This window comes from Herpailurus yagouaroundi, unplaced genomic scaffold (assembly GCF_014898765.1).
Source record: "Herpailurus yagouaroundi ecotype Mexico unplaced genomic scaffold, PumYag 166, whole genome shotgun sequence".
Lineage (NCBI taxonomy): Eukaryota > Metazoa > Chordata > Mammalia > Carnivora > Felidae > Herpailurus > Herpailurus yagouaroundi.
The window spans coordinates 2,701,426-2,725,942 of NW_024412407.1; the positions used below are offsets into that span (position 1 = coordinate 2,701,426).

General features: G+C 48.1%; 1 protein-coding gene across 2 annotated transcripts; it reads left to right on the plus strand.

Moving 5' to 3' along the window:
- Positions 1-7,105: 7,105 nt before the first annotated feature.
- On the plus strand, positions 7,106-18,159 carry LOC121038529 (keratin, type II cytoskeletal 73). 2 transcript variants are annotated; one of them, XM_040488036.1, is made up of 9 exons: positions 7,106-7,618; positions 9,109-9,323; positions 10,119-10,179; positions 11,050-11,145; positions 11,863-12,027; positions 14,514-14,639; positions 15,029-15,249; positions 16,482-16,516; positions 17,292-18,159. In XM_040488036.1, the coding sequence occupies exons 1-9, from the start codon at positions 7,172-7,174 to the stop codon at positions 17,546-17,548; spliced, it is 1,623 nt and encodes a 540-aa protein (XP_040343970.1). In that variant the 5' UTR covers positions 7,106-7,171; the 3' UTR covers positions 17,549-18,159. The 2 variants fall into 2 exon arrangements, with proteins under 2 accessions (XP_040343970.1, XP_040343971.1); XM_040488037.1 differs by having other exon boundaries at positions 17,295-18,159.
- The last annotated feature ends 6,358 nt before the right edge of the window (positions 18,160-24,517 follow it).

Here is a 24,517-nt window from a genome sequence, read left to right on the forward strand (position 1 = left end):
TAATAGTATTATTATCGTTATTGTTATAAGAATTATTATCAGGTAACGGCCAGAAGGTGTAGAGTGGGAAGCCGCAGCCTGGGGGCTCAGGTCACAAGGGCGCTCTGCCACCAGAATGTTGTTCCCAGCCCAGCACGCGTGGAGGCCAGTGGAGTGGGATTGGGAGGACAGTCTCATCAGTTCCCTGTCATGAGGTCTGTTGGGAGCGCTGAGAGGAGGGAACATGGCCAGGCAGGGGATGGGCATAGCTCCTCGTTTGAGCAGGCACTAGGTGTCTAGAGAGGCAGCATTCATTCATTCGACATTTATTGAGCACCTACTATGTGCTACATCCTGTCCTTGATACTGATGCAAAAAGATGACCAGGACCTATGTATGGGGAAGGCAGGCAAGAGAATGTGCAGAGTCAGGGATGTAAGTGTTATCTAGGGGAAGTCCCTATCAGGAGCAAGGGGCCAGATTAGCGGGATGGGGGGAACTTCCTTGATGAAGGGTCCTCAAGCTGAACCCTCAAACCTAAATGTTAAGGAGGAATTAAGGGAGTGTTTTAGACAGAAGTGCTATCTTCCGGCGATGGGAGCAGTACCCGGCACATAGTAGGTAGTCAATAAATATTGGGAAGGATTGAAGGAGCTTGACAAGAGCTTGGCCCTTCGGTCTCTTTCCCAGAAGTGCAATCTGGGGCAGCTGGGAGGAGGTGTGGCAGGAGAGGTTGATGAGGACCTTTCTGGGTCGAGTGACCAACTTGCTCTGTTTTCCTGGGATATTCTGGTTTTAAAACTGAGCATCCCATGTCCTAAGAACCCACTATGTCCCAGGCAAACCAGGATGGCTCATCCTGCCACTTTGTTAGCTCCAGCAATTTGGACTCCATCCCGCAGCATAAAACAGTAGACTGATAAAGGGGCAAGAGTGTTTATCTGGCAGACAGAACGTGCCTGAGCCTGCCAGTTGTCCCCTCCTACCCTCTCCCCTCTTCTCCTACAGAAATAGAAATTACAGATGAGCACATGGCCATACATATAGACTACATTTTCAAGCCTCCTTTGCAGAAAACTGTGGCTATGAAGCAAACTTGTGCACAACGGAATGTGAGTTGAAATCATGTCATGCTGTGCCCTTAAAAGGTGGGGACCTTGAGTGTGGATTCAGTCTCTGAAGAAAAGAAAGTATGAAGAAGCTTAAGGAACTCTATAAGCTCAGGCTCTACCCCAAGCCTTTTGAATAAAAATCGCAGGGTTGAGTTGTTTTAAAAAGATTTCAGGCAATAGTAGGTGAGAATGTGGGCTCTACAGTGGAGCTGCCTGGCTTCCATTCTCAGTTTCCAGCTGTGTGGTCTTGTCCAAGTAACTTAACCTCTCTGTGTCTCAGTTTCCTTATGTGTGTTGATCTTGCAGCATTTATCCAGCACTTAATATGTGCCAGGTGTTGTTTTGAGACTATTAATGGGGAGAGAATATTCTGCATTTGTTGGGTAGAGTATTCTATAAATGCCAATTAGATCCTGTTGGTTGATGGTGTTGGCGAGTTCTTTTCTATCCTTGATGATTTTTTCTCTCGTGGTTCTAACAAGTGTTGAGAGAGGAATACTGACATCTCTAACTTGAATTGTGGATTTGTCTATTTCTTCTTTTGGTTCTATCAATTTTTTCTTCACATATTCTGTAGCTCTTCCATTTTGTGCATACACATTAGCATTGCTGTGTCTTCTTGCAGGATTGGCCCTTTTACATTATCTTTATGTTTCACAATTTTTTTTTTTTGCTCTAAAGACGACTTAATCTGATGTTAATATAGCCACTTCTATTGTCCTTTGATTAATATTTGCATGATGTATATTTCTCCATCCTTTTACTTTTAACTTGGATATATTATTATACTTGAGGTAAGGTTTTTTTTTTTTTTTTTTTTTGTAGATAGCATATAGTTGGCTAATGTTTTTTAATAAGCCCTGACAATCTCTGTCTTTTAACTGGTGTATTTAGATTATATTTAATGGAATTATTAATCTGTTAAGGCATAGGTCTGTCATTGTATTTTTTTGTTCTCTGTGCTTCTCACTTCTCTCTGTTTTCCTGCCTTCCTGTGGCTGCTTGAACATTTTTTAAGAGCCCATTTTGATATATGTATAGTGTTTTAGAGTATATGTCTTTGTATACCTTTTTTAGTGGTTGCTCTAGGTATGATATATACGTAACTTACAACAGTCCACTGCTGTCATCATTTGACAGGTTCAAGTGAAGACACCTTAGCTCTTTATATTCCTTTTCTCTCCCTCCTTCATAATATAGTTTCTTAAATATTTCCTCTAAATACATTTATTTATTTTTTTTATTTTTTTTAATTAATTTCTTTTTTAACGTTTATTTATTTTTGAGACAGAGAGACAGAGCATGAACAGGGGAGGGGCAGAGAGAGAGAGGGAGACACAGAATCTGAAACAGGCTCCAGGCTCTGAACTGTCAGCACAGAACCTGACACGGGGCTCGAACTCACGGACCGTGAGATCATGACCTGAGCCGAAGTCAGACGCCTAACCGACCGAGCCACCCAGGCGCCCCTCCTCTAAATACATTTAGAACCACATGAGTGTTATAATTTTTGCTTCAATGATCAAACATAATTTAGAAAATTCAAGAGGAGAAAGAAAGTCTATTGTATTTCCTCATAATTTTTATTACCATGTTCTTTCTCCTCTTTCCTGATGTTCCAAGATTTCTATTATTATACTTTACTTTCTACTTAGAGAGCTTCCATTAGCCATGCTTTTGAATTAGGTCTGCTGGTAACAAATCCTTTTAGTTTTCAATCATCTAAGAATGTTATGATTTCCCCTTCATTCCTGAAGGGTATTTTTGCTGGGTATAGGAAACTGTGCTGACAGTTTTTTGCTTTCAAGCACTTGAAAAAAAATTGTGCCAGTCTCTTCTAGCTTCCGTGGTTTCTGACAAGGCATCAGCTGCCCTTTGAAATTGTTTCCTTTATAGGTAAAGTGTTGTTTCTCTTTTCCTGCTTTCATAATTTTAATTCATCCTCAGTTTCCAGAATTCTGACTATGATATATCTTGGTGTATATTTTTTTGATGTATTCTGTTTGGATTTGTCACCTTCTTGAATATTTACATTTATATCCTTTGCTAAATTGGGGGAATTTTTAGTTCTTATTTGAGTACTTTTTTAGTCAGTCCTTTTTCTTCTCTCACAAAACTCCAATGACATGAATGTAAGATCTTTTGTTATAGTTCCTCAGGTCCCTGATGCCCATTTCCTTCCTTCCTCCCTTCCTTCCCTCTTTCTTTCTTCCTTCCTTCCTTCCTTCTTTCCTTCCTTCCTTCCTCCCTCCCTCCAACTTTCTTCCTTCCTTCCTTCCTTCCTTCCTTCCTTCCTTCCTTCCTTCCTCCCTCCCTCCAACTTTCTTTCTTTCTTTCTTTCTTTCTTTCTTTCTTTCTTTCTTTCTCCTTCTTTCCTTTCTCTCTCTCTCTGTCTCTCTCTCCTCTCTGTTTTTCAGGTTGGGTAATTTCTATTATTATATCTTATAGTTCACAGTTTTCTCTAGTCCCTATATCCTGCTGTTAATCTCGTCCTTTGAGTTTTTTTTTTTTACTTTGGTTATTGTATTTATCAATTCTAAACCTTCCACTTGGTTCTTCTTGATATGTATTTCTTTTCTGAGATTTCTATTTTTTTCATCTGCTTAGCATGTTCTTAATTGCTCTTGAAGCATTTTTATCATGGCTGCTTTAAAATATTCATCAGATAATTCTAACATCTTTGTCACTTTAGGTTGACATCTCTTAATTGTCTTTATTCATTCAGCTTGAGATCTTCCTTATTCTTGGTCTGCTAAGTGATTTTTTATCAAAACCTGGACATTTTGGGTATTATGTTATGTTATGATCTTGTTTACGTCTTCTGTTTTAGCTGTCCTCTTCTGACATTGCCCTAGCAGGGGAAAGGATTGGGTGCCACTCTATTATTGCCAGGTGGGGGTGGGAGTCAGGGATCCCCATGTGGTATCCACTGATGTTGGATGGACCTGGGACAATTTTCTATTTGTGGGGATGAAAGTCCCAGCTTCTGCTTTGGCCTTCCCTGCCATCACCCAGTTGTCAGAGGAAGGGGGCAGTTGAGGTGCCTCATTATAGGCTGGTGAATCTAGGCTTCCTGCTCAGCTTTTGTTGGAGTAGGTGGGGGTGGGACCTCAGTGTTCTTTGTAATGTTTGGCTAGAATAGAGTGGTTTCTGTATCTGAGTTTTGTCTTTCTAGACTGCCCTGTTCTTGAATATTTCTCTCCAGAGAGTTAGGCTTCTGCAGGGTTTTTGAAAATATTTGTGCCCTTCCAGGCTGTTGCTTTCTTTTGCCCCATGTCTGGGATGTATGAAACAAATAGGAACCCCAGAGAATTCACCACCATGCCATTCCTTGGCTCCCAAGATCCCTATCCAGTATGACTTCTTTTCTCCACCTTTCAGAGTCTTCTCATGTCATAGATAGATAGATAGATAGAGAGTATTCAGGTTTTTAGTTATAGTTAGTGGAAGAAGAGTGTTCACACTATTTATTCTGCTCTAGCAGCATCAGAAGAAAGGAAAAGTATGTCTATTCCATGTTTCTGAATTACAGATCCTACATATTCTTCTATAACATGATTTTACTGCCTGTGTGGGTGATGGGAGGTTGATTTCCTGCTTCTTGTGTGCTGCACCCATCAGGGATGCCTGCCTAGAGGTGAGCAAAGGCTAATGGCAGCACTGACCTCTGTGGGAAGTGGGTGAAAGTTAGGTAAGTGTTCAGCTGGCATCAAGTTTTCCCTGGCAAGAGCAGTAGCAGGATGTGAAGCAGAAGTGGCCCACTTAAGGGAGTTTTAAAGACAGATGCTAAGGATCCTGTCCTTAGGAGGAATGATTTCAAGGGGGCATTGAAGAGTCTTTGTGTCCCTCCATGACTTCCTGAGAGTCCCTCACTCCTGTGGTCCTGGGATAGAAACAGGGAGGATAGGGTGTGGGTCTCATCCTTAGGAACGTTTCTGGCTATTGAGGGAGATTGGTACACTTTGGGGACACATGTGAAAAAATAGGTACAGTCTGGGAGTCCGACCAGAGAGGAGAGTTGAATTGAGATGTGACAAGAGAAGTTTTGACGGGGTATCCATATGTCAGGCTCATGGGGAGGGAAAACTGGTGGGAGAGGGGAAGTGAAGGCCATGCAGAGTGGAGGCTGGCTGCCCATTAGCACTCACACACCACCGCAGAGCTGACGCTCACAGTGTAGCCACTGGCTGTCAGCCTTGAGGGAGGGATCTCAAAGCTCGTGACAGCAGTCTGTAGTTTTGCCACGGGTCTGAAATATGTCTGCTCTGCCGCTGGTGTGCTGAAAGGAGCCAATTAGGGAGGGATTCTGGCTGGGACACTGTATCCTCATCACAATACAGCTTTGTTGGTGTTCACTCATCACGCCTTATAAAGAAATCGCAAAGGGATAAAACCTTTGTGCCTAAGTGAAGAAAGATGATGGAAAAGAAAGCCAAGTGCTATTACTGGTGTGAAACTGACATCATCGAAGAAAAAGATTACTCTTCTTTTTTCAAATGTTTATTGTTTGAGAGAGAGAGAATGAGTGGGGAAGGGGCGGAGAAAGAGGGAAGCACAGAATCTGAGGCAGGCTCCAGGCTCTGAGCTGTCAGCACAGAGCCTGACATGGGGGCTTGAACCCATGAAGTGCAAGATCATGACCTGAGCTGAAGTCAGAGGCTTAACTGACAGAGCCACCCAGGTTCCCTAGAAAATGATTATTCTTAACTGAAAATAGTTGTTTTGTCTAAAAAGAGAAGGAGAGGTTGAATTTGGCAATTGCTTGGTTCTACAGTAGAGACATAACATGGGCGTATTATAATATATAATTCAGAAGAGGGCTAGAGTATCTGGACAGAAGTAGAAAAGAGGGATTGGTAAACTGTTCATTCAAGCACTCTGGCTGCTGAAATAACTGCATTTTTATGGAGGGATTTGGGAACAATGAAACATTTGGGTCACATACTTTGGTGTTGTCAAGGCTCTAATGAAATGTGTCTGTCCTCACCCCTAGAATTGTGAGCTAGGCTTCTGTCTTACAAATTTATGACCCCAGAACCTAACACAGTAACTGGGACAGAGTCAGCCCTTAACAGAGGCCTGTTATGGGATGGATGGATGAATGAATGGGTAGGTCAGTGGGCAGGTGGACAGACAGATGGACAAATATGGCCTTCATAGTTCTGTATGTAGGGTCAGAAGACCAGACCAGGGACTCTCAAAGTGAAGGCTTTCATTTTGTTGGGTGTTTGCATCCTCTGGGATTCATACAAAGAAAGGGCTCATGAAATGTTTGCAATCCTCAGTTCTCTGAGCCTCAGTTTTCCCATTTGTGAAATGTGGGTTATCATACTCCTCCCCAAGCTGACTGAGTGGACTCAGTGAGATTCAGTGTGCAAGGAGCTCTTTTAATGCTGTAAAGTGCTTTACTAGTGTTGGCTATTGTGAATGGTAGCAATGCCATTATTTCAAGGTCAAGGGTGGGATGGCGGGAACGCACAGCAACAAAGAAGCCTGACTGCACAGGGGAGCATAAGACCTGCCTGGGAGGGCACAGCAGAGGCCCTGGATTCGTAGTGGGTCAGCCTTGAGAACTGTCTCCAGGAGCCCTGGGAAGCCAGGCCACAAAGCCTTTTCTTAACCACATAAAAGCAGCTCAGCCAGGGTCCCTGATCTGATGCCGGTAGAGCTGTGAGATCTCTCACAGATGACTCTGTCAATTAAAGGTCTTCTTCTGCACCCCGGCAATCCAGCCTCCCCACTCCCTGGGAAAGGGCAACCGAGGCTGTGACAAATCTCCCAGCCAAGATCTTTCTAGGGATAATTTGGTTAGGCTAATTATCCCATGTTAATTAGATAAGACTCAAATTACATGAGCAAGACATGCAAACCCAGCACTTTGGGGATTTTCAAGTTATTTGCCTGGTGTCTCTGATTTTGCTAGGAGAAAATGATTTTTTGCTCCCAGGCAAACTAAACCCTCAAATTAGGGCAGTGGTTCCCTCCTGAGCCTTATAAAGGGGGAGCCTGAGATTGTAGGCCCATGAATTGCGTCTCAGCTAAGGGTTAGCGTATTATTCCATCTCTCTGGCCTCCCCAGCATGAACCGCCAGTTCACCTACAAGTCGGGGGCTGCCGCCAAGGGGGGCTTCAGCGGCTGCTCAGCAGTGCTCTCAGGGGGCAGCTCGTCCTCCTACCGGGCAGGGGGCAAAGGGCTCAGCGGGGGCTTCGGAAGCCGGAGCCTCTACAGCCTGGGGGGTGCCCGGAGCATCTCACTCAACATGGCCAGCGGCAGTGGGCGGGCAGGGGGCTATGGGTTTGGTCGAAACCGGGCCAGTGGCTTTGCTGGCAACATGTTTGGCAGTGTGGCCCTTGGGCCTGTGTGTCCAACTGTGTGCCCTCCAGGAGGCATCCACCAGGTCACTGTCAACAAGAACCTCCTGGCCCCCCTCAACGTGGAGCTGGACCCTGAGATCCAGAAAGTGCGCAGCCAAGAGCGGGAGCAGATCAAGGCTCTGAACAACAAGTTTGCCTCCTTCATCGACAAGGTGGGTCTCTTTGGAGCAAGCCAAGCATAGACCCCCTTCCTTCTTCTACTTCTGCTGCCCTCAGGTGGCTTTCTATCTGAGACAGGCACCTCCCCAAGATGCAGACACAGCAAGAACTGAGTAGGGAGGAACTGGACCAACCTGGACGTCAGGACTGAGGGTGGGGGTGGACAGAGGGGCAGGAAGAGCCAGGGAGCTTGATTTGGGAATGTTCCCAAGAAGCAGGGCAAGTGGCCTCAGAGTTGAGAAGTAGGAGAATGACAGTTTATGAAACTAGGAAGCCAGACAAAGGGGAGGCCCATGGCAGCCGAGGATTTCTATAAAGCCATGAGACCCAATTTCTCCTCTCATGGGACCCAGAGCAGCTCAGATCCTGGTTGAAAGTTGGACTCATAGACTATAATACACCCAATCTATGGGGGAAGGCAGATGGGGAGGAGCAATGTACTAGAGCAGTGGTCCTCAAAAGTGCTCCCTGAACCAGCAGCATCAGCATCATCTGGGCACCTGTAGAAATGAACATTCTCAGGCTCCAGCTCATACCTACTGAATCGCAAGCTCTGGCAGTGGGGCCCAGGAGCCCCCAGGTGATGTTGATGGCCACTTGAGTTTGAGAACCCCTGAGGAAAAAAGGGGTAGCAGGGCCTTGAGAAGTAAGAGACTTCCTGAGCTCAGGGGAGCAGGGAAAGCTCACCAAGGGTGGCAGTGAGTAGGGTGGCAAAGTGTGAGTAGGAGTTCACTGGATGGAGGTGGGGAAAAGAAACCTAGAGAGAGGGAGAAGTCCCGTGTAGCATGGTAGGACTTGTTTGAAGGATGGGGAGAACTTGCCTTTGTGTATTGGGTGAGTGGCGGAGGAGGGGGAGGAGGGGTGGGCACACGGTGAAGAGCACAAGGAGGAATTTGGACTGGACTCTGCAGGGGATGTGGAACCACCGGACCATTTTGAATAAGGGAATGGTATGGTATTTGTAAGCTACAGCTTGAGAATGCTGGTTCTTCCCCCAGATTAATGCTCTGAGACCAGCGAGTTGGACATGAAAGCAACATGGGAGGGCCCAAGATCCCCAGTCAACTGAGTGCTGGCCTCTGGCTGGGCTGGGAGATGCCATGATGGAGGAGACAGAGGGCAGGCAGAGCACAGTCCAGGCTACCTGGCCCTGAGCAGAGGTGCCCAAGAGTGTGAAGGCCAGTACAAGGCCAGCTTACATCTAGGGACTTGGCTGCCCATGGACACAGGTCCCTGCAGATTTAGACATTTACTAGTGGTAAATAAAGATGATGAGCCCCTGCCCAATATCAGAGGCTGTCCCCACAAAGAGAACCTCAGTCAGACCAAGGGCCCTGGATGGGGAAGGGTGTGAGGGACATTTTCTAAGTCCGGAGGCCTACGCTTTAAGCTAATGTAGTGTAGGACAACACAACCACAGCCCAGGAAAGGAAACCCCACAGGCCCTCCCTATTGACAGAGTGCCTGTTGATTTGGGTCCCAGGTCCGGTTCCTGGAACAGCAGAACCAGGTGCTGGAGACCAAGTGGGAGCTGCTACAGCAGCTGGACCTGAACAACTGCAAGAACAACCTGGAGCCCATCCTCGAGGGCTACATCAGCAACCTGCGGAAGCAGCTGGAGACGCTGTCCGGGGACAGGGTGCGGCTGGACTCGGAGCTGCGGAGCATGCGGGACGTGGTGGAGGACTACAAGAAGAGGTGAGCAGGACCCCATGCCCGGGCTGGCTGGCCTGCCAGAGCTGGGCTTTCCCAGCAGGCACTGGGACACTTGCTCAGGGGCACTGAGCTTGGGTGACAGTGGCCCGTCCTGAGTTCCCCTGCCTTGGCAAGATGAGGGCCCTCTCTGGGTGACTGGGCAGTCTGGACAGTGGATAGTCAGCCTCTCAGGCAGTGGTAGGGCTGTTCTTGCAAGTGGCCACCTCCTTGGCACACTCCCTTCTGCTTCCCACTTGAGAAAGCCTCTCAGCTCCTAAGCTCGCTCAGAGGTCCCCCAAATTTCCAAGAACCACCCCTTCCCCAAACCAGCAAGTCAGGGAGGTGGAGTTTCTCTCACTGTCTTCAGGTCCTGGACATTTGGGCATTGCTCCTTCTTCCTGTCCGGGGACAGTTCTAGGTTCCTTTAGATTCACACTTTGGGATGGAGTGAGGTTACTAGCAAGGTGTCAGGCAGCTGGAGTGATGCAAGAATCAGGGCTACAAGGGGTAGCAGCATGTTCCTGTGATTTGGACACTGAATGGGAGGAGGAAGAACCTAGTTACTCCCCAGGCATCAGGGGGAATCCAGACCCAAAATCATCAGGTCCCCTGACCTGTGAGGGAGTTACTTTCAAACCCTGTCTACAGCGCTGGCCACCTAGTCCTAGTGAGTGGGACAGATTTGCAAAGATGTAGAATAATAGCTGCTAAAAGATACATAGAGTGGACACTTCTTTTCTGCTTTCGTGATGAGAACACACACACACATACCTTGCTCATGTGATGCTTTTTCTATAGGTATGAGGAGGAAATTAACAAGCGCACAACTGCCGAGAATGAATTTGTGGTGCTTAAGAAGGTGAGGAGGAGGTGCATATATATGCCTGTCACCTGGCGGTGGGGCATGGAGGGCGGGGGAGGTAACAGAGAGGAAACTGAGGTCTGTGCTCCTTGTAGAACGACCAGGATCTGAAGTGCCAGAAGAAGATGGAAGGATGTGTTGCTTGGGATATCTTGGGACACCTAGATGTTTACCTAGAATACATTACCTTGTCAGCTTTTTAAAAAAATGTTTTTTTAACATTTATTTATTATTGAGAGACAGAAAGAGAGCATGAGCGGGGAGGGACAGAGAGAGGAGGAAACACAGAATCCAAGGCAGGCTCCAGGCTCCGAGCTGTCAGCACAGAGCCCAATGCGGGGCTCGAACCCACCAACTGCGGGATCATGACCTCAGCCAAAGTCGGACGCCCAACCAACTGAGCCACCCAGGCACCCCTACCTTGTCAGCTTTTTATATTTGGCGTCGATGGGTGGGAGCCCAGATGTGGATAGCCAATGTCCAGGTTATGTCCACTTTGGCTTGGGGAACAGGACGTGTTTTGGGGAGGGCTGCACGCTTACCTTCCAGCTCTGCCTGTCTCTGGCAAAGTGCTGTGGCTGCCTTAGGCTCTGACTGCCAAATGACACCCTGTAGGAGACAGCTCTCCCTCCTGTAGCCTCTCTTTGAGAAATAGGGGGAGGAACAGGATCCCATCTTGGATGGGGGCAGACGAGTTCCAGAGGCTCACAGTGAGTCTTGGGTGGAAGTTATGTTCCTGCCCTCTGAGGCCTCACTCCATTCCCGGGGGCAGCTCATCTCAGTGTTGGTGCTTGGATGTCAGTTCCTGGGAGAGCCCCTTCTGGGCTTGAAGAAGGGCGATATCAGGGGGTCTCTGGATTCCTTTAGGATGTGGATGCGGCTTACATGAGCAAGGTGGAACTGCAGGCCAAGGTGGAGGCTCTGGATGGAGAGATCAAATTCTTCAAATGTCTGTATGAAGGGGTAAGTCTCCATCCCCCAGCCCCATCCCTAACTCTGTCTTCTGGAAGACAGACATGTGAATGAGTGGTTACTCATTCCTTGTAACTTTAAGAGCCCAGGGGATCTCCAGCATTTGGATGCTGGGGGACATGTGGATCAAAGGAAAGCATAACATCTGTCCTGTTGCCTTCAAATGATGTGGACCATCAGTCCCAACCTGGGACTCCCAGTCACAGTCTCACATCTTTGAGGAAGCCATGGGTCCTTGATACACTGATGTTCAGCTAAGGATATTCTCATTTCTGCCTGTCTTCTGTCTGCCACTTGGGGTGTCTCCCTGGGTCTTGAACAGGAATCTCTAGGGATAAATGTGGGGGAGTCCTCACACCCTTTCTCCTACCTCTGATCATCTGGCTTAAAGCCTGATCCTGTTGGCCAAGCATATGTGGGCTCCTGTGTCCTTAGTGTCTCTTGTGTGGTGGCCAGGCTGTTTCTCCTCTATATTTTCGACTCCTGACCTGTTTCAAGTGACAGATAGATGGACTGTTTTCTTCTTGGGCTGCTTCCAACTCATTCAGCAGTTTTCAGATGTGGTACTGAAACATCTGGGCTGGGGGGCTTTGGAGAATACAGCTTGTCTCTACTTGGGAGGCTCTAGGGGCTCTCTATGAAAGGGTCATCACCTTGGCCTTCCTCCATCCACAAATGGCATTTCATGTTTCCTTCCTTCCCATGTAGGAGATTGCTCAGATCCAGTCCCACATCAGTGACACATCTGTCATCCTGTCCATGGACAACAACCGGAACCTGGACCTGGACAGCATCATCACTGAGGTCCGCGCCCAGTATGAGGAAATAGCCCTGAAGAGCAAGGCCGAGGCTGAGGCCCTGTACCAGACCAAGGTGGGCTGAACACCTCCTCAGAGTCCATGGCCCACCATGGTCCACACATTTGTCGGGAGCATGGCACTGTCCTGGGTTCTGGGGTACTCCCAAAGGGAGGAGAAGATGAAGCTCTTGGACTGATCCACAGAGACTGGGGCAGCCATTGACAGACACCCATGGCTGAGTGCAAATGAATGTGGCATAAACAGAGTCCTGGATGCTGGGGAGACAGAGGTTAGGGGACCAACTGGGACAGGTCAATACTGACTTCCTGAAGGCTGAGGGGTTTGAACTGAGTCTGAGAGGGAGGAAAACATGGGGAGTTAGCATCTCAACTCTTCCATTAATTACAATAAATTAGGGGGTCTCTTGAATGTCATCTGAGATCAGGTAATTCCTACCTTTCATTCAAGTCCAATTACAAGGTTAAAGGGGGAGTATGATCTTAACTCCTTTAATGGGTCGTGGGTGGGGAAACGATTCTTTAGATAATTTAGTTTCTCAGATCAGATGGCAACTTCCTAATTGTTCCATGCTATTTATCGGGTTCCTTCCCAGGGAAAATTCACACACTTGAGACCTTATCTTATCTCTCCCCCTGCCTCCTTGCTACCATAGGGACAGAAAGATGTGGTCAGCAGGGTTGGGAGGAAGAGAGGGAGATCCAGGCAACAACACAGGCCAGGGCTCCTTGATAAGTGTTCAAACCCAAGTTTCCAGTTCCCAAGTCCCTCCACGTGACTGTTGCAAGCCAGTTTCAGGGACGGCCATGTGGCCCAGGCACTCTGGATTGTCAGTGGCCAGTGCTTAACCCCAAACTCCTTCCAGAAGAAGTATGGGGTTATCCATACCTGCAAGTCTCCAATTGGAGCTAAGCCCTTACTGACCAGAGTTTCATTAGTGTAGTTCTAGCAACAGAATTAGAAGGGCTTCTTCTTCTTCTTCCCCTTTCAAAGATGAAGAAGGCAGGGATCAGGGCATTTAAGTAATTTGCCAAGGTCACTTAGCTGGGAATAAATGGAGCTGGATTTGAATCTAGATGACTGACTACAAATTCCACAGTGTTCAGACAAAAGATCAGGACATGACTCTGTTAAGAAGCATTTATAGTGACGACTTAGGATGGGCCAGGAACAGAGTGGAGAAGGACACTGGTCTGTTTGCTTCAGAAGGAGCCTGCTTGGTGTCAGAACTTAGGGAATTAGTGCCTCCCTCCCTGTCCGTTTGTAGGGAGGGCCATCCTCCTCACATAGCCTTGCAGAGAAGCAGGGAAAGACCACCTGTTCTGCCCCAGTGTTCATCATCCCAAGATTAGTACCAAAGATAAAACACAGGAACATAGTGAGAAGCCTCTTTGTCTTCCAGGGGACCTGGCATTTTTAAGAGGAATCCTGACTCTAGGGCCTTGTTAGGGTCAGATATGACAACCCATAAGGCCAAGCACCAGTTACACAGAGAGAAGCAGTGTGCAGACACCAGAGTTCTGAGTGTCACACTTTTCCAGGTTCCTCATAAGCCAGATTCTGGGGTAGAACTAAAATATTCTCTATTGACTGTTCAATGGAGGACTTCAAGGCGGGAGTGATCCCAAACTAGTAGATGACCTCAAATTCATGGCTAGTGGTGTTAGACTAGCAGAATATACCAACACACACGCGTGCGTACACGCACGTGCGCACACACACACACACACACACACACACACACAATGTTCCTCCATTCCCAGAAACAGTTCCAGTAGCCCACGGCCCAGCTGAGCTATAAAGGGCAGGAAGTCACAGAGAATACAGGTCCCTGTCATCCAGTCATGCTAAGTCTGATGGGGAAGACACAGAAAGGTGTGCTCATAGTACAGTGTGGTAAGATCTATGAACTGGAGTGGTAGGAACTACGGAACCAGAAGTACACCCAGTCAAGGAAGATCAAGGAAGGCCTTCCGGAGGAAGCTGATCTGCTTTGGCTGAGTTGGAACTAGCTAGGGAAAAAGGGAAAATGGATGAGAAAGGGTTTTCCAGGTGGAGGTAGAGCCTCATGCAAAGTCTCAGAGACTTGAGAGCACAGGGACATTTAGGGAACAGTTCAGCACAAGTGTAGAGGCAGATGGGCAGGGGTAGCGAAAGATGAGTCTGGAGAGACTGGTGGATGCAAATCTCAAAGCACCTTGATGCCATGCTCATGGTTTGAATTTGACCTTGACTTTGAAGGGCTATCAGTAGAGCAGTGTCATAGTTGGAGTTGTATGTTATATGGTTGCAGTATGGAGAGGAGAAGACTTTCAACAGTCCTTATGGCCAAATGTAACCATCAGTGAGGGAACTGTGCTTAAGACAAACAAATAAATCCCATGAACAGATAGATGTTTGAGTGGGGGGCTGTTGACAGGCCTGGTGAAGTTGGGGACCCCTACCCACCTCTGTCACACTCTGAAGGCAAAGGCACGGTCTGCCAGGCTGAGCTCCACCAGGCCTGAGTCAAAGTCTCTGATTTGCCCCCTGTCCTTCTAGTTCCAGGAGCTTCAGCTAGTAGCTGGCCGGCATGGGGATGACCTCAAGCACACCAAGAATGAGATCTCCGAACTGACTCGGCTTATCCAAAGGCTGCGCTCAGAGATTGAGAGTGTGAAGAAGCAGGTGAAGGGGCTTTGGAGGTTCCTGGCTCACTCTCCAGGGAGGTGTATCACACATACTCCCCCAGGCCTCTCTCCTACTCTACATCCTTCATCTCAGAACCCACTTTCTCAGGTGGAGCCCCCGATCTCATCCTCCACACTTACCTCCCATCTGAAATCTGGAACAATTGGAAAAGTCTTTTCAGAAAGCCAAGTGGCTAAGAGTAAGAATCTCCCCTGACCCAGTTGAGGGGACTCTATCTATCACCATGGATGTGGCTTTGCTATAGGAATTGGGGCCAGACAGAGGAGGGTCCGACCACAGTCAGCACACGGAGGATGAGGGGTGAAGTGAGGCTTGGAGTGCCTGCCCTTAGAACTCAGGGGAAAATGCTACCTCCTGTCCCGCAGTGCTCTAACCTGGAGATGGCCATCGCCGATGCCGAGCAGCGGGGCGACAGTGCCCTGAAGGATGCCCGGGCCAAGCTGGACGAGCTGGAGGCCGCCCTGCACCAGGCCAAGGAGGAGCTGGCCCGGATGCTGCGGGAGTACCAGGAGCTCATGAGCACGAAGCTGGCCCTGGACGTGGAGATCGCCACCTACCGCAAGCTGCTGGAGGGCGAGGAGTGCAGGTGGGGGGGCGGGGAGGGTCTTAGAGCTGGAAGAACTTTTGGACTTTTCTGACTCAGTTTCCCAGAGTGTGGGGGAGGTTGCTGGATGGCTGGAGATGCTTTTCAGGTCATGACAAACAGCTTTTAAACAGCATCTGGTCAGTCAATGAGACAGCAATCTCCTTTATAGTTTTCCTGCCAGTCTCCAGACCACAACAGGGAGAAAGTCTTAGGATGGTTCTGTTGTGTCTTTAACACCGCTCGGACCCTTGCAAATATCCCTATAAGTAAAGAGATACTAGATCCCAGGTTCAGAGCCTCGGGAAGGCAACAATATCTAGCCCTAAAGTTTTAAACTGCTTTATTTTCATTATATTTATTTTTACTGCTACCGTTTTTTTTTTTTAATCCTTTTTGATCAGGTAGTGTTGGTTTTCTATTTACCCTGGTGAAGGAAAATGTCTTAAAAAAATTTTTTTTAATTTATTTATTGAGAAAGAGAGAAAGAGAGAGTGAGCGAGCACGTGAGTAGGGGAGGGGCAGAGAAAGAGGGAGAGAGAACCCCAAGCAGGCTCCACACTGTCAGTGCAGAGCCCGATGTGGGGTTTCACCTCACAAAACCACGAGATACGATCTGAGCCGAAGCCAAGAGTTGGACGCTTAACAGACTGAGCCACCCAGGAGCCCCATAAAACTTTTTGTTAAGAGAAATGCATTTTTTTTTTTTTTGGTATAAAAGGCAGAGTCCATGAAAAATACTAAGTATGTAATGGTGTGAGTCGTACAGGTTCATGGCACGTCAGAGTGAGGTACATAAAACACTGACATGTGAAAAGCTTGTTCTAACTGAGCACCATTGTAGTGCTGAGACCAGCAGAGGAGAAGTTACTGGTCCTAAAATCAGACGGTTATTTCCTTAGGGGCACCTTCTGATGCTAGCATTTCCACACGTGTATTTATTCAGGCAGTAGCCTCCCAGGAATGAAGAAATGGGATAAAGAGAGACCCAGAGGAGGGGCCCTGAGAGGTGCTGTTGTTGGGGGCCCCGAGTTTGCAGGTTGGCACGTGTCTGACGTGGGAAGGGTAGACTGGGGGGCGGGGCAGAGCGGAGACATGCAAGTGCAGTGATGACATCTGGCCAGTTGGAGGGGTTCGTGGAGGCTGGGCTCATGTGGCTGATGACCTCAAGCTGCCGTGTGGGGAACTTGGATTCCAAGCGTTGGAGACCTACCTCCCCTTTTCTCTTTGCACAGGATGTCTGGAGAACACACCAATTCTGTGAGCATTTGTGAGTATTTCATGCCTCTGGGGGAATATTTGTAGCCCATTAATGAACACAGAGGAAGTGGGTGCCTGCCTCCGGGCCCCCATGGGCTCTGCCTGGTAGATCACCTGGTCACAACCCCCTTCCTCGCTAAGACCTGTTCCCTCTTCCTCCGTGGAGCTCCCACTGGCAGCTTCCCGTCACATTCTGGTATTTCACATGGGCCCCTTCCCCAGAGATCTCACCTATGCTGGGACAAAACTCTCAGCCCACCCTCTTCTGCCTCGCCCATCCCACGACAGCTCTCCTGCATGATGGAAGCTGTGAGCAGGAAGAGCCCACCTCCTCACTGAGAGCAGAGACCTGTGCTCAGGCACGCTGTGCACGACCAGTGTGAGTGCTGGCTCCACAGCGGTCAGCCTGGTCTCCCAAGACGGGCCAGCAAACCTTCCCGAAATCAAGCAATCCGGAAGTTCTTTGAAAAAAATTAAGAGCATATTCTAAAGTTAAATGAGAGCCTTACTGGCTTATGTGATGCTTCAGGGGACACTCTTGGTACTCCTGTTTGTTCAGAGAAGGAGAACACGCCCAATTTGGGGATCCTGTGGGATCTGGGCTAGTTTTTCCAGTGCCTGAGCTGCTCAGGAATTGAGCATATATCCTTAGAGTCCACAGTTGACGTGAAGCGTTTGCTTAAGAGGGAGACATTTAAGCTAGTTGCGGGTGGGAGATTGGAGGGGACTTGGTGTCACCCCTGTCCTGGGACATACACTTATCACTCCTCCCTCCACCCCCACAGCAGTCATCAGCAGCACGGTGGCCGGGACCACGGGCACAGGAGCTGGCTTTGGTTTCAGCGGTTCTGGGACCTTTGGTTACCGGCCCAGCTCCGTCTCGGGGGGCTACGGCATGCTGTCCGGGGGCTGTGTCACTGGCAGTGGCAACTGTGGCCCCCGCGGGGAGGCCAAAACCAGGCTGGGCAGTGCAAGCGAATTCAAGGACGCCCAGGGGAAGACCTCAGCTCTGAGCTCCCCCACCAAGAAAACCACAAGATAAAGTGAAAGTGTGTTTCCCCACTGTCCACCTCACCCTGGTTTCCTCTGGACTCCCTTCTCCAGGACACTCCTGCATCACATTTATCATCGTCTCCTTCTTGCTTTTCCTTGCCACGGACATTCCCTCTCTTCTACCTCCTGCCTTAGTCTTCCTTCGTTCAGAATCTGGATTCTAGCCCATCCTGCTGCCTCCATACTAAGAGACTCCCTAACTCAGGCTCCCCTTCCTGAAGCGTTGCCAAGGATGAAGACCCAGATCTTTCCCTGGCCCGCACAGCCCCTTGCAGAGAAAGGTCTCTCTCAGCAGTTCCCCCCCTCCACAGCCTGGCCTTAGGGAGTTATTTGGCCACATGCTGCCTGGGTTCATGAGATTACAGGGCCACCGACAGACCCACAAAGACTGTCTCCTGTTACAGCAACAGCAGCTCAGGCAAAACACTAGGTTACGGGTTCTATCTTGCGTGGCCCCTACACGTTTACAGAGCTGGGAGTAGCCCTGGAGATTGGTCTTATCCATGAAGGGATTTGTGCCTTCAATATGTGAGTTCCTTTCCTTGTTCAGGTCTTACCTCTCTAATTCCCGCATCTCACCAATAAACTTAATAAAACTCATGCAGGACCAGGCTGCTTCTCTCTTCTACGGGAATCCTCATCTCAGACCACCTACTTTCTTCTCCGTCTTTTTTTTAATGTTTATTTATTTTTTGAGAGAGAGAAAGAGAGAGAGAGAGAGAGAGAGAGAGAGAGAGGAAGCAGGGTCCAGGCCCTGAGCTGTCAGCACAGAGCCCGACATGGGGCTCGAACCCATGAACCATGAGATCATGACCCAAGCTGAAGTTGGACGCTTAACCCACTGAGCCACCCAGGAGCCCCTCAGACCACATATTTTCTATCTGTGGAGGTAAAGGACCTGAAACCTGGGGCATCGAGGTCTGGTGTGTTCCACAGCACCCCAGAGTATCTTTTAATCTGAGAGAAAGATCCTTGCATGGACTGCAGGATCCCACTGGATTTTGTGATACCCTGGAGTCATTTCTTACCCCATCCCCAGTAGCTGCGCCTTCAAGTCATGTTTTTCTCAAGCCAGTGCTCCAGTGAACAGGCAATCTCGAAGAACGGGCTGCTTATCAGCAGGGGGAGGGAGGCAGCATTTATCTTGTGGCAGGATTTAAAATTGATCAAGAGACAGAAGGAAGCCAGTTCTGGAAAGCCTGGGGCTCGAGTTATGGCTGCTCCCTGATCTCTGGGAAAAGGCTGAAGTAGATGGCCTTCAAAAAATTGGTTTTCAATGTCTGTTTGTTTTTGAGAGACAAAGACAGAGTGCAGGTGGGGGAGGGGCAGAGAGCAAGGGAGACACAGAATTGGAAGCAGGCTCCAGGCTCTGAGCTGTCAGCACAGTGCCAGACGCGGGGCTCGAACCCACGAACTGTGAGATCATGACCTGAGCCAAAGTGGACGCTCAACCGACTGAGCCACCCAGGCGCCCCCAATTGGTTTAATTCTTTTAAAAAATTTTTTTTTCTTAACATTTATTTATTTTTGAGAAGAGAGAGACAAAGGCATGAACAGGGGAGGGTCAGAGAGAGAGGGAGACACAGAATCCGAAACAGGCTCCAGGCTCTGAGCTGTCAGCACAGAGCCTGACATGGGGCTCGAACTCAGGAACCATGAGATCATGACTTGAACAGAAGTTGGACGCTTAACTGACTGAGCCACCCAGGTGCCCCTACAGTAGATTCTCTTTAAAACAATGAGCCGTGTTCCATCAGTCTTTGGTGAAGTGAACGCATTTGTGCATGAGTTGTGTTGAAGCATGTGCCATCTCTGTTATATACACCGTTCAGCTTCCAAAACACTCCTGTGCTGAGAGACTTCTGCCAGGTTCCCAGGCCGTGATGATGCTGTCAGGATGCAAAGAGCCAGTGAGAGGCTGGCATTCACTCAGGCTGTGACTCACAGGTGCATTTGAACACGGTCACTGTGGGTCCAGAGAATCTTCGAGTTCAAGTCAATGGTTTTGAATTCAGATTCAGACTCTGCAACTGACTTGGGATTGTAAGCAAAGCTCTCAATGCTTTTAAGCCTCATTTCTTTAGCTATAAAATAGGCAGACCAATCACCCCTGGATGATTATTATGCCCAAATGAGGCAATGTAAGCATGTCTTATGCAACTTCTGGTACAAAGTTCATACTTAATAAATGTCAGTGGAAACAGGATCTTGTCCTCAATTTTCTTGGCTCCAACACTTGACTAAATCTGCTCACTGAAAAGAGGTGTTTAGTGGTGGCAAAGCAATTTGCAAGCTCCAAACTTTAAAGAGACCACCTCAGGGCGCCTGAGGGTGGCTCAGTCGGTTAAGCAAGCGTCCGACTTTGGCTCAGGTCATGATCTCACGGTTCGTGAGTTTGAGCCTTGCGTTGGGCTGTGTGCTGACAGCTCAGAGCCTGGAACCTGCTTCAGATTCTGTGTCTCCCTCTCTCTCAGTCCCTCCCTAGCTTGCACTCTCTCTCTCTCTCTCTCTCTCTCTCAAAAAATAAATAAATAAACATTAAAAAAATTTAAAGAGACCATCTCATAAACTATATTCCAATTCATTTATTGCCCACAGGAGAATCGGCTGGCAGAATAGCTAGTCTCAGAGAATACATTCTCGGGGCCAGTAAAGAACTTATAATCAGTCCAATGAGTATTTGTTGAGTATCTAGCATGTGCCTGGCACACAGTTAGTGTTGGGGATATAGTGGTAGGCAAACCTGGTCCATGCCCTTGATGGTGACATGATGGTAATAAACGTAACTGTAACACAGCGAGATGCTGGTAACAAAAGGTGATACAGAGACAGCACAGAGGAGAGTGAGGAGCTCCAAGGAAGTCAGAGGAGGCTGCTTGAGGGATTACAGCAGGTGGAGAGGGAGGGTGCAGTGGTGCTGGGGGGCTGGGGAGGGCGGCAGCAGCCGCATCAGAGAGGTCCTCTCAATTGGCTACAGAGCTGGGATTTTACACCATAGTGCTCACAGGAGAAGCCAACACCTCGGGCATCAGACAGACCCAGGTTTCAGTCCCCCTCCGCCACTCACGATGTGACTTAGGCAAAACACTTTTGCTCCATGAATCTCCGTTTCTTCATCGGTATAAAGAAGTTACTATTAGAAGTTCCTGCATAAAGTTGTCATGAGAATTAAGTGCAGCTGAAGAATGCACAAGAATTATTATTTTGTTCAATATCTGGCACATAGTGTGTGCTCAATAAATAGTTGCTACTATATCATTGTTACTACTGTCCCTCTTAGCATTATTAGGATAGACCAGTCTTTCAAAAAGGCTGAGATGTGAAGTGCAGGAGGTCTGATAGCAATCAGATTACTCGATGAAAATGTGAAAACGAACTAAAGAGAAAACGCATTGGCTATGAAGAGGTATTTCTACCATCGTATGCTTAGCTCAGAATATGAACACTGACTGACTCCATGGACAAACTCTGAAGTCTCAGTGTCTCAACACAATAGAAGTTCATTTCTCACTCATAGTCCGAGACTGATTTGGGCAGCAATCCCACATGATTCTCCCAGTGGGTGCCCCACAGAACTACGCGCTTCTGTCTTGAGCCTGGCCACATGGGACATGTGGCCTCAAGGTTACTTACTGGAAAAGGGAAAATGAGAAGTGAAAGAGACACATGGACTATGAACTGCCTCACCCTAGATACCACTCATATTTAACTGGCCAATAGGGTCCCAAGCCCCAACCAAACCCCAAAGGAGGCTGGGAAATGAGGACAAGAAGGTGGATACTTGACAAGCACTAGAAGCCTCTGGCACAACCTTCTTGGTTGGTGACCAACCAACCAGGTGACCAGCTCGAGAATTCTTTTCCCCATGAGCCGTGCTGAGATGGCACCAGCACATGTGCCCTCGTCCAAGCAAATAACTTCCCTTTGCCTTTGACCATGTCATGTTAGGCACAGTGCTATAGACCAGATGAGGCTGCACGCTATGGTAATTATATTGAGTTCTCCTTCATGTTTTTAAGGAGATATTGGAAGACTGCTTGGATTTGGGAAATGTAAGTCTATCTAATGGTGAGATAGAGATAACTTGTTCAGTGTGTCTTAAAGCACATTCCTTGAAATGCTGGTTCCTATAAAATATTTGGCCAAAAAGAGGTCTTTATGGTCAAGCAAAAGCTTGGGAAACACGCACACACACACACACACACACACACACACTTTTTTTTTTTTTTTTGGACAAAAACAGTTCTTTATTTCTGATACTGGAATCGGCCTACCTCCCTTTCTTCTCCAGTTTTTTTTTTCAATAACTCATCTATAAAAACATGATATGCTCACATGAGAAAATTTAGAAATGTTAAAAAATAGAGAAAAAACACTTCCCAGTCACCATCTTTGGAAAACACTGAGTTTCGCAGCATCCTTTGGTGTAGCTTTCCTAAGCATAGTGATGGATCTAAAAAGTCCCACAATATGATGCCTGCTTAACCTTTTTTTTAAAAAAAACCCAACAAAGAATCCATCCCCACGCTTTTTTTCTACACGGTACCCATTAATCTCCTAAGAACTACGGTTCCCGGGCAAACGAGAGCCAGTTTAATTGCAATATGTTTGCAAAGCCTTGCTTCAAGGATCCATCCATCCGTCCATCCTTTGTTGTTGAGCTCTTGTTTCAAAGGGTGATGCTTCTGGCTTAGTCTACCAACCCAGGTGTTGGCACTTCCAATGTGAAGCCCTCTTCCCAGACCTCAGCCACCTTTTGACCTGCCCACATCCCCACACATCCCATGCCTTCCAAACCTGGTTGTATCACTTCTGTCTCTCCATAATCTGTAAGGAAGGTAAGCCTGGGGCTTCAAAGGAATTCCTGATTCATCTGGCCAGTCAACCCCTCAAGGGAAGATGAGAAAAGGTCATCCTGCCTGTTCCCTGACCTTGGGCAGAAGTGGCTTGGTTCCAGATGCCTGGGTGTCTCAACTTCTTAGAAAGTGTCCAGAAAAAAAAAGGAGACTTCAAAGGCCTCCTTTGAAACCCAATCCTATGTAAGTTTCTTCTGTTTCAATAAATACTTTTTTTCCTCTTCTATTCTCAATAGTCAGAGTTAATAAACTCTCTCTTGTGCTTGTGGGGGACAAAAACCTGGCTACATTTATGGGGCATAAGAAACAATCTCATGAAACAATGGAAAGCCTAACCTTGAACTTCTCAAAGGGCTTGCTGGTCACCCAGCTTCATTGACATGGCCCCTCTCCTCTTCAGAGGGAATAGACTGTAGTGTCTCCCCTGAGGCAGCATAGAGAGCCCACTCTCTTTTCCACCCAGGACCTTCTAGACTCCTCTATCTGTTTATCTGTGGCTGGCGCCATCTCTATCACTCACCAATGTCCCCACAGCCTTGTTCCCTGTGGGGTGAACACCTTGGCTGTTATTATGCTCTGATTGGTTCAGTGGAGGCTGTGTCACTCAACTACACCCAGGTACCATCTGGCCATTCCACGAGGGTTCCAAGGGGGAGTCCAGGCTCCAGGGTATAACTGAGGGCACAGCAATGAGCCTTGTCCTAAGCACCAGTCTGTTTCACACTCATCCTGAATGTCCCTGGTGCCAAGGCTGGGACTGAACACCAGTGAGCAGGGGAGGGAAGGGTTAATCCAGAAGGACCTGCTAATCTGATGGTGGAAATGGGACACATACTCAGGACTCAGACAGACTGAGCAATAAGAGTGATGAAGCAGAAGCCTACCAGGGTGTCAGAAGGGCATTATGGGAAGGGAGTGAGAGTGGGGGAGGGGCAGAGACAGACTCCCAAGCCCACTCAGGCTGTCAGTGCAGAGCCAGATACCGGGCTTGAACTCACCAACTGGGAGATCATGACCTGAGCCAAACCCGAGCTGCAGTCAGCTGCTTAACCAACTGACACACCTGGGTGCCCCTGAGAGGGGCCGATTCTAACAGAAGAGAAGAATTAGAGGCAACTTAAGTTGGAAAAAGGAAATTGGGTTCGATTGGAAAAGATACTCTTGAACTTACTTGGAATGAAGTTCTAGAATCTAGTTCTTAGTTTTTCAGATTGGAGGAGTCTTCCTCAGCCCTTCTCGACTTGTTCTTAATCATCAGTCACATTTTGATCCAGAATCAGAAATGCCAAGGCAGCAAATGTCCCGATCAGGGGTTCCTTGCATGGGACGAATGATCATCTTCTGCTATCAAAGTAAAAGAAAACACGCAAATCCCACGAAAGACCATCTTCCTAAAGCTTTCTTGTTCCATCTCCTCTAGCATCTCCCTCACTTTTATTCCAGAAATGTTTTTGGAGAACCCTTTTAGCTCTGGCCCAAAGTCCTCACCCTCCACCTCTTGTGACCAGAGCTCCCACTGGCCTTAACTTTGTCACTGTGTCTGATCTGTGCCTCAACAGACGTAGAATTCCTTGTAGACAGACCAGAAATCTCCACCCTCTGGGACTTCCTTCCAGTACTCAGGTCAGAGCCGTCTTTATCCAGAAGCCTTGGGAAAGCAGTGGCCCACAAGCTAAGGATGATTCTCTGGAATATTCTTGACCCTGTTCATGTCCTTCGGAAGCAGAACCTGCCTGGCCATCTGCTCCATTGTACCACACCCCTCCACCTCTAAAGGGTGTCTCCCCCCAACCCCAGCCAGACCCACTGGAAGCTTCCACCACAGATCTTGACAGTGATAACCCCAGTAATTGGAGGACAGCAAGTGAAGATAAGGTAGCCAAATTATTATAATGCAGGAGGTGAGCAAACCAAATGCGGGGTTCCGAGCCATTTTATAGGGGATTCATGGGGAGTTCACGGTTGGAGGGAGAGGGGGGAGACAAATCTCAGGGAGAGGTGGTAATCTCCTATACGGAGAGGCCCCAGGTGGCTAATAGGTGTTCCCGACCTACAAATTAGGCTGCCTCCAGCCTCCTATTTAAGGGGCTGGGGGCGAGCCA

Bases quoted from the DNA above. Each gene is read 5' to 3' on its own strand.
- LOC121038529 (XM_040488036.1), top strand. From the start codon at position 7,172: ATGAACCGCCAGTTCACCTACAAGTCGGGGGCTGCCGCCAAGGGGGGC. The intron at 9,324-10,118 runs GTGAGCAGGACC...CTTTTTCTATAG, and splicing joins GTGGAGGACTACAAGAAGAG to GTATGAGGAGGAAATTAACA. The intron at 15,250-16,481 runs GTGGGGGGGCGG...CTCTTTGCACAG, and splicing joins CTGGAGGGCGAGGAGTGCAG to GATGTCTGGAGAACACACCA.